A 9,113-nucleotide genomic window follows, 5' to 3' on the forward strand; every position below is an offset into this window, starting at 1 on the left:
AATAATGACCTTACAAAGTAAACTTTTAGGACTCCAACTCCTATGCTGAGGACTACCTATGGCTTTGCGATACCATTAAACTGCTGCTCAACAACTGTGATGCTTCAAATCAATTCTCACGTGATAAGAATGTAAACTTACTAAATCTAGTAACTATACAAAGTTTTCAGTGAAATTCTATGACGATAAACACACATACCCCCACCGCTCCAGAGCTCCACCCACTCAACCTACAAATGAAAGTCAGACATTACAATTCACTTAAAGAAAACTTGTCAAAGGAGAAAAAAAGGTTTGCCATGTTAATCATTAATAGGCTGCATAGTATTTGGTTTAGCCTCCAAAAGTGTCTCCAGTGTGGCTACAGGAGGCAGGCAGTTTGGGAAGGAGTTCTGTAACAGATCTCATCCTCAGACAGCTAACTAATGCGCAGCGGCACTGACATCCTCCACTAGTGATCAGTGCTGCACAGGCAGACCTCCTGCCAAAAGCAGGCCTCTTCATGGGTAGATAAGGCAGACAGGCTTCCCACTCCCGTCTCAGGTACTTTTTTTAAAAAAGCTTTAGAAAAAAGTCTATAAACTGCAGACTAAGTCCCTTTTGGTTTAATAGTACAATGTAAAGATCTCGCCCACGTACATACCAGAGCATATATTTGTTATGAACAGTATTATGGAAGTCTATGACTTTCAATTGACTATCCTAAAAACCTATTTTCCACTTCAAAAATGTGTGAAACTAATCATATGCAACAGGAAATCTTTTGTAATCAAGGTATTTTCAAACAAATTGTTACTCCCTGTGTAAATCTTAACTTTCAAACAAAAGATGTGAATAAACAGGGGCTCTAACTAGTTCAAGTACTTAAATTCCTCAGGGTTTTTTTTCCCTCCTACTAAAAATATTTGTATCACAAAGTACTGATAAACACAGCTAATGCCGATTGAGTTGTTTTTCTAAACCTCCTGTTTTTGCAATAACCGTCCTATTTCTGTGGTTCTTCTGCAAGTCTAAAAGCCTAACTAAACTTAATATTACAACACTGAAATGGTCATAATTCATTAATATCGTAATACAGATCAAGTGTCTTCCTTAACTTAGGTGCATAAATCAAGTGTTAAGTGTAGAAAGCATAGTCGCCTTCCAACAGATCCATGCTTAAATGTACCTGATGCCAAAAGTTATTTCCCACCCTAAAATCCGACCCTCTTTATTAAACAAAAGTTTTAGTAATTAAACACTACTTATTCAAGAATAAAAAATGTATACAGTGGAGAATGTGAAAGCCTCACTTTCATATACAGTACTCTACATGACGGTATACTTCTTTTCTAAACTATTCCAAGACTCCTTGATTACCAACCACGTCCTTTCAAATCTGACTTTGGGGACAGATGGAGCTGTACTGTCTATATTTTATTTATTATCTCTGCCATATCCAGTTATGATTCAGAATGGAACACAGAATGGAAAAGCCATATGAGAAGGATGCACCAAATGGTGGTGGGGTGGAGGGCAGTTCTCTTTTAAATTAATGTCCATGTATCCTCTACAGGAGAAAAATGTTGAAAGGGGTTGTGGTGAAAATGAATCTACAACTTATAATTCTTTGGTCCTTGAAAGTATAATTTTTATAGGGGACACATACGTATTTCTAAGAAAAAAAAATCTTCAATTTCTGTTTAAGTTTCTGGGCCAAGTGTTGAAAGTAAAATGGAATTTTAGTGTAATAAGCAATAAAAGCTCTGATACGGGTTGTAGTGCTTTATCTTTTTTTTTTTTAAGAAAGGATATATCTCTCACTCGCATATTAGGTTGATGACTTTAAGTCCAAAGAAAGTAGTCCCTTTTCCATGCCTGCCAATTCTTTTTTTTTTTTTTTTTTTTTTTGAGACAGAGTCTCACTGTGTCACTCAGGCTGGAGTGCAGTGGTGCGATCTTGGCTCACTGCAACCTCCGCCTCCCGGGTTCAAGCGATTCTCCTGCCTCAGCCTCCTGAGTAGCTGGGATTACAAGCGTGCGCCACCACGCCCAGCTAATTTTTGTATTTTCAGTAGAGATAGGGTTTCACCATGTTGGTAAGGCTGGTCTCGAACTCCTGACCTCGTGATCCGCCCGCCCTGGCCTCCCAAAGTGCTGGGATTACAGGCGTGAGCCACCGCGCCCGGTCTTTGCCTGCCAATTCTTAAGTCCCTTGATATTTCTGCTTCCTCTTACTAATTAACTGAACCTCATCAGGAAAATATTAATGATGGTTCGAACACTCAGGAGACACAACCTCAGAACTCAAAATACCTCGCGGTCTACCAAAAGAGACCTATTTGATTCAAGACTGGAGGGGAGGAGCAGGAAAAAGGAGGGTACACGGCACGAAAAGCTGCCGTGTCAGAGCAGCTGCCCCCAGCTTTTACACACTTACTGGTTTGCTAGGGTAAACGTTAGATAGATGCGTTTTTAGTTTCCCCACGGTCCAGTTCAAGAAGCAGCTAATAGTCTGGTCACTGTATTTCTGATTCGGTGCTTTAATGATGAGGGTCACAGGAATCTCCATCCCACTTTGGTCCATGGTGCCCCCAAAGTCAGACAAGAGTCCAGAGGAGCGGCAGTTAAGCCCAAAAGAGCCGAGGTGGTCCCCGCCGGCGCGACTGGGATGCGGACAGAAGTGAGTTCTTAGTATTCCGTGTCCAAGTCAGTTACAAGTGCACTGGAGGATACGAAGGCCATTGCCGGTACCAAGGATGGACTGAGGTGGTGGCGACGGCGACGGTGGGGTCTGGGTGCCCGGCCGTGGAGGCAGCTCTCCCCGCCAGGTCCGGGCTCCCCCGGGCTCCGGACTGTGGAGGCAGTCGTGAGGAGAAAGGAAGCTATAAGAAGGAAGGGTGGGAGGGATGAGGGCACAACGGCCGGCCCGTGGTCACTGCCCCGCCCCACCGCGACCCCCAAGCTGAAACGCAACAAGGCCCCTACGCCACGGCCCCGCGGTGCGGATCGGGGAAGCAGCTGGGCCGCTCAGGGCGGTCAGCGGGCACTGGGGTACCTGAGAGAAGGCCGCGGGCCCCGCCACCGCCGCCCTCCGCGCCCAGGCAGGGCCGCCAGCCACACCGTCCGGCGGGGCGTTCTCCGTGGCAAGCCGCTCCCTTCCTGCTGCGCGGCGACGGGCACGGCCCAGCCCCGGGTCTCGCGAGGAGGCGCGGGTGAAAGGGAGAGAAGCTGACCGAAGGGCGCGGCCCGGCTCTCCGCCTGACCCCTCAGTCTGGACAGCGCAGGGTGGCGCAAGGCAGGGCTGGGCCGGGGGCGGCACAGGCGACTGCAGGTGGCAGGAGGGCGGGGACGAGAGCCGTTGCGCCACCACTGGCGCGCCGGTTTTGTTGTTATTGTGAGGATTGTCTGGGGCCCCTTTAAGCCGGAACAGGCAGGGCGGAAGTGCGTCACCGGCGGCACGCCCCTGCACATGGCCCTCCCCCGTCCCCGCCATCCTTGCCGACCCTGCTGCTGCCGCTTTCCTGCCGTGCTCGGGCTGCCCAAGACTCCAGCCGCTAGGCTTCGCGTCGCCCAGCGGCAGATCGGGCTCCTGGGAGCCTCTCCCCTGGCCGTTTGCTCGGCCTCGGCCCCAGCTGCCCTGGGGCCTAGCCACTAGCTCCCCTGGCGCTAGCCTACCCTGTCTTGACCGCACCCTGAAGATTTAGGAAGTCTTTCTCCATCCCAAGAGTCGTCTCTGCAAAAGTTGGTGTCCTTCCTGGTGCTGAACCACACTTCTGCTCAAAATGTGTTGAGCGTCGTCTGTCTGCAAAGCACGGTGCCAGGAGCTTTGGTGGAGAAGCCATGGGGTACATGCGTAAAGAGTACAGGCTTTTGGTTAAACCTGAAGTCCTCTACTTTCTGGGGGACCCTGGCCGTCCTTGCTGGGCCTCCGTTGACTTCTCTAATGGGGACGGTAATGCCTCCCTGACCACAAGCTGATGAGTAAATGAGCTATGAGTGCAAAGTGTGGTGCAGTTCTGGCGTGTGCCAGCCTCTCAAGTGTCAGTTTCCATCTCATTCCTCTTAATCTTCACTAAAATGGACAAGTATTCATTGAGCACCTAATGCGTGTTCAGTATGGTGGGAGATGAGGGATGACAGTATTATTTTTCTATTTTATAGGTTAGACATAGGAACAAAAGGTTGAGTCTATTGCCCATAGCCAACCTTTTCTTCATTTTCTGCTGTGGTTTAGAAGTCGGTATTGTAAGTTAAGGGTTGTTAGATGTGCATTTTCACAGCTCCCAGCTTCCACTTAGGAGTAGATAATATAGGGGACTTTGCGAGCTGGTCTCTTTCCCTCTTAGCTTCAGAAGGGCTTCGAGGTAGCCACCACTGAATTAGTTGAGAGACAAGGCACCCCTACGGAGGAAATCTCAACTGCACAACCCCTACTATGCCCCAATTCAGCAGGAAGCAGTTAGAGCGGTGGTCAAACCTCCCCAATAGCACTTGGGTTTTCCTGTTGAGAGGGGGGACTGAGAGACAGGACTAGTTGGATTTCCTAGGCCGGCTAAGAATCCCTAAGCCTAGCTAGGAAATTGACCGCATCCACCTTTAAACACGGGGCTTGCAATTTAGCTCACACCCGACCAATCAGGTAGTAAAGAGAGCTCACTAAAATGCTAATTAGGGAAAAACAGGAGGTAAAGAAGTAGCCAATCATCTATCGCCTGAGAGCACAACAGGAGGGACAATGATCAGGATATAAACCCAGGCATTCAAGCCGGTGGTGGCTACCCTCTTTGGGTCCCCTCCCTTTGTATGGAAGCTCTGTTTTCACTCTATTAAATCTTTCAACTGCACACTTTTCTGGTACGTGTGTGTCACAGCTCAAGCTGAGCTTTCGCTCACCGTCCACCACTGCTGTTTGCCGCTGTCACAGACCCACAGCTGACTTCCATCCCTCCAGATCCAGCGAGGCGCCCATTGCTGCTCCTGATCGGGCTAAAGGCTTGCCCTTGTTCCTGCAGGGCTAAGTGCCCAGGTTCGTCCTAATCTAGCTAAACACTAGTCACTGGGTTCCAGGATTCTCTTCCATGACCCACAGCTTCTAATAGAGCTATAACACTCACCGCTTGGCCCAAGATTCCATTCCTTGGAATCCATGAGGCCAAGAACCCCAGGTCAGAGAACACAAGACTTGCCACCGTCTCGGAAGTGGCCCGTCACCATCTTGGAAGCGACCTGCCACCATCTTGGGAACTTGGGGAGCAAGGACCCCCGGTAACATAGTGACCAGGAGGAAATTCTTCCTCTCAACAGCTAATGCAGCAGGATCTCTTACACCGTACCCTCCCTCACCTTGCTCTTCATGGTAGAACATGTACCATATCTTAGCTGTACTCTATCAACTGCGCATCTGAAGTAAAGAGTGAAGTCTTCTTTGTTTCCAGTCATGGAGCAACAACTTGCTATGATACTGGCCTTCTGTAGCTGACTCTTCTTTGTCTACCCAGGCACTCTAATGGAACTTTAATTCTAGCTAAAGTTATTTTCTCAGACTCCTTTGAAGCAAGGGGCAGCCATTTGACACACTTCAAGCCAATGAGTTGAATGTTGAACTTATTGCTGAGGCTTCTAAGAAAGCATGTAGATGGAAGGGCTCTGCGAATCAGAGCTCATCTTTGCCCTACACCTGTCTTCCAGGAGGAACATGAAGAGCTACAGCACTCATAGTTCACTCATGAAACAACAAACAGGAGAACAATGGCCTGCATTCCAAGGATGGCAGAGCAGAAAACTGTAAAGAGGCTGGGCATTTGATGGCATTGTTGTGCCACCAGACAAGCCCTAAGCTATCTTCCCTAAGACTTCTTGTTTTGGGTCAAATTCCTGTTTAAGCCAGGAAGTTTTCACAACCTTCACCACCCAGTCCTGCAGCTGTTGTCTCATGCTTGTGACTCAGACTTCCAGGAATCCTTTAGAAGTGATGTGGTGATCTCGTTTGGCACTATGCAATGTACACTATTAATGAAGGTACCCTAATAATTATAAATATTAAGACAGAATGTGCATTTCACAGTGATTTAAACACTCTTTAACACTGTTTAAAACAGTCCATCAAAGGTTCGCTAACACAGAGAAAAACATTTAAAATTGTAATAAAGGCTGGGCGCAGTGGCTTGCCTCTAATCCCAGCACTTCAGGAGGCTGAGGCAGGCAGATTGCTTGAGCTCAGGACTTTAAGACCAGCCTGGGCAACACGGAGAAACCCCGTCTCTACAAAAAATTCAAAAATAAGCCGGGCGTGGTGGTGCACGCCTGTGTTCCCAGCTACTCTGAAGGCTGAGGTGGGAGGATTGCTTGAACCCAGAAGGTGGAGGTTGCAGTGAGCTGAGACCACACCATGCACTCCAGCCTGGGTGATAGAGTGAGACTCTGTCTCAAGAAAGAATAAAAAGTAAAAATAAAATTTTAATGAACATTCAAGAAATTGAAATATATGGGTACAAAGATGATATAGTATCAGAAAAAATGATTTTTTTTAATTTTACAGCCACTTGAATTAAGTACCTAAAAATGCTTTTGATGCTGTTGAGCTTGGCTATGATAACAACAGTATGTAAATATTCCACTTTTGTTAAAATATGTATAAACAGATATGTGTACAGAGCAGTGTATGAAAGGGTGGTCCCCAGAATATTGATAGTGTTTGACGTGGAATTTGGGCTAGGAAAAATAATTACCAATGAGGAGATACAAGATAGCAGCAGTTAGGGAGAGGCCGTCCATGCAGCTTCCTATTTAAATCACTGTCCATGTTAACAGATAAGAACTGGAAATGTCAAAGAACAATTGCCCAGCTCAGTTACCATCTGCTACTAAAGATAGCCCCAGCTGGGTGCGATGGCTCACACCTGTAATCCCAACACTTTGGGAGGCTGAGGCAGGTGGATCACCTGAGGTCAGGAATTCGAGACCAGCCTGGCCAACATGGTGAAACCCCATCTCTACTAAAAATACAAAAAATTAGCTAGGTGTGGTGGTGCATGCCTGTAATCCCAGCCACTAGGGAGGCTAAGGCAGGAGAATTGCTTGAACTCTGGCGGCAGAGGTTGCAGTGAGCTGAGATTGTGCCACTGCACTCCAGCCTGGTCGACAGAGTGAGACTCAGTCTCAAAAAAAAAAAAAAAAAAAAAAAAAAAAAAAGCCTGTAATGAGAACTCTCAAGAGTACCATGGTAATATAATATGGTAATAGATAATAAAAGTCATGATCATTAATAATAGACATAATACTTCTACTTCAACTGAGGAATGGAAAACTAAACATCATATGTTCTCATATGTCCCTAAGCTATGAGGATGCAAAGGCATAAGAATGATACAATGGACTTTGGGGACTTGCAGGGAAAGGGTGAGAAGGGCGTAAGGGATAAAAGACTACAAACTGGGTTCAGTGTATACTGCTCGGGTGATGGGTGCACCAAAATCTTAAAAATCGCCAAAGAACTTATGTAACTAAATACCACCTGTTCCCCAAAAAACTATGGAAATTAAAAATTAAAAAATAAGTATAATCTCTGCTTTAGCGATATTAACTATTCAGTACACAATAAGTGAGTTTAGCAATTCAGTGATTTCTGACTGTTGGGTGGCTCTCTTTGTTAACAAATAAAATATAAATTTGAAGAAACTTATTTGTAAATAATGGATTTCTGTGAATTAATGGGATGTTTGTTTACTTCCACTTCTTTGAGGTGTAAAAGAGAACAGCTAGAAAATACATATTGTGGCTGGGGCGGTGGCTCACACCTGTAATCCCAGCACTTTGGGAGGCCGAGGCGAGCGGATCACTTGAGGTCAGGAGGTCGAGACCAGCCTGGCCAACATGATGAAACCCCATCTCTACTAAAAATACAAAAATTAGCTGGACATGGTGGCACGCACCTGTAGTCCCAGCTATTCAGGAAGCTGAGGCAGGAGAATCGCTTGAACCCGGGAGGCAGAGGTTGCAGTGAGCCAAGATCACACCACTGTACTCCAGCTTGAGTGACAGAGTGAGACCTCCATCTTGGAGAAAAACAGTAAAAAAAAAAAAAAAATTGATTCATTCAGTGAGATTACAGTTTCCTTTAAAAATTCAAAGTAAGTACTTGTCACTGAGCTTTTCTTACTGAAATTTTGGAGTACCGTCCAGGAAGCTAAAATACTTTTATGATGTTGAATAGTATAGTTTGAGTTTGTTAGCTCTCTTGGAAGGAAAGACTTCAAGTGATGATCTTGCGGTTTCAAGTTTCAGAGATGATGTTGGCCATCTGGCTTCTGATTCCATTCATTTCTACTTTCACTATCCTTGTCATTTTTTAAAGAGACTGTGTCACAAAGCATCTAATCAAATCTTAATCAAGTTTATTGTTTTTAAAAAATGAAAACCTACATTGGAAGCGTAAGAAAATTAGCTCATTTCAACACTCCACTTTAAAAATCGTAAATGGTCCCAGATGTTTGATCACAAGTCATCTTGTAGGAAATGAAACAAAACCATTCATTAAATGCCAAATGGGTGTTTTGAATTATATGTCATCTAATGAATTCTTAGAACAGTCTCAAGAGATAATGAGGACACTGAAGCTCAGAAAGGGTAAGTATCCTGCCCAAAATCACACAGTAAGTTCCAAATAGAGTTCTGTCTCCACTGTAATGCACCCACTTTCCACTACACTGAACTTTATTACTTAAAGATAATCATGGGTAACAAGACACATTCAGGAGGAAAAGGCTTTCAGGAACATCTTAGAGATCATCTAGATCAGTCTTCTAGGTACTGCCAGAATGAATCAGTCTTACCACATCTCTGAAGGGTGATCAGCCAATTGACATAGCTCTTTCCAGAGACAAGGAGCACCATAGTTTTTACTGCAACATGACAGGTTGTTAAACAGCCATGGTGTTTATAAGTGAATTGAAATTTGCATTCCTATAATTTGTCATTGGGCCTACAATGATCAATCCAAAATGTGTTTACTCTTATTCCACATGCCAGCCCTTCAAATAGACAGCTGTAAAATGTTCTTTATATCTTCTGCAGACTAAATAGCCTTAGATCCTTCAACAATTCTTTAGTTTCCAGATCTCTCAGAATAGTGA

General features: G+C 45.3%; 1 protein-coding gene across 3 annotated transcripts in view; it reads right to left on the reverse strand.

The window, feature by feature from the left end:
• The window catches only part of HERPUD2 (HERPUD family member 2), a 66,280-nt gene extending 58,627 nt beyond the window's left edge, over positions 1-7,653 (reverse strand). The window contains exon 1 of one of the 3 annotated variants that reach the window (XM_019031647.3): positions 3,038-7,653. In XM_019031647.3, coding sequence (XP_018887192.3) covers positions 3,038-3,475 — 438 coding nt within the window. In that variant the 5' untranslated portion in view covers positions 3,476-7,653. Of the gene's footprint in view, positions 1-2,419 lie in introns of all 3 variants that reach the window. The other 2 variants (XM_019031648.4, XM_055347601.2) reach the window with 2 other exon arrangements.
• Between the last annotated feature and the right edge of the window lie 1,460 nt (positions 7,654-9,113).

Source organism: Gorilla gorilla, chromosome 6 (genome assembly GCF_029281585.2).
Source record: "Gorilla gorilla gorilla isolate KB3781 chromosome 6, NHGRI_mGorGor1-v2.1_pri, whole genome shotgun sequence".
Classification (NCBI taxonomy): Eukaryota; Metazoa; Chordata; class Mammalia; order Primates; family Hominidae; genus Gorilla; species Gorilla gorilla.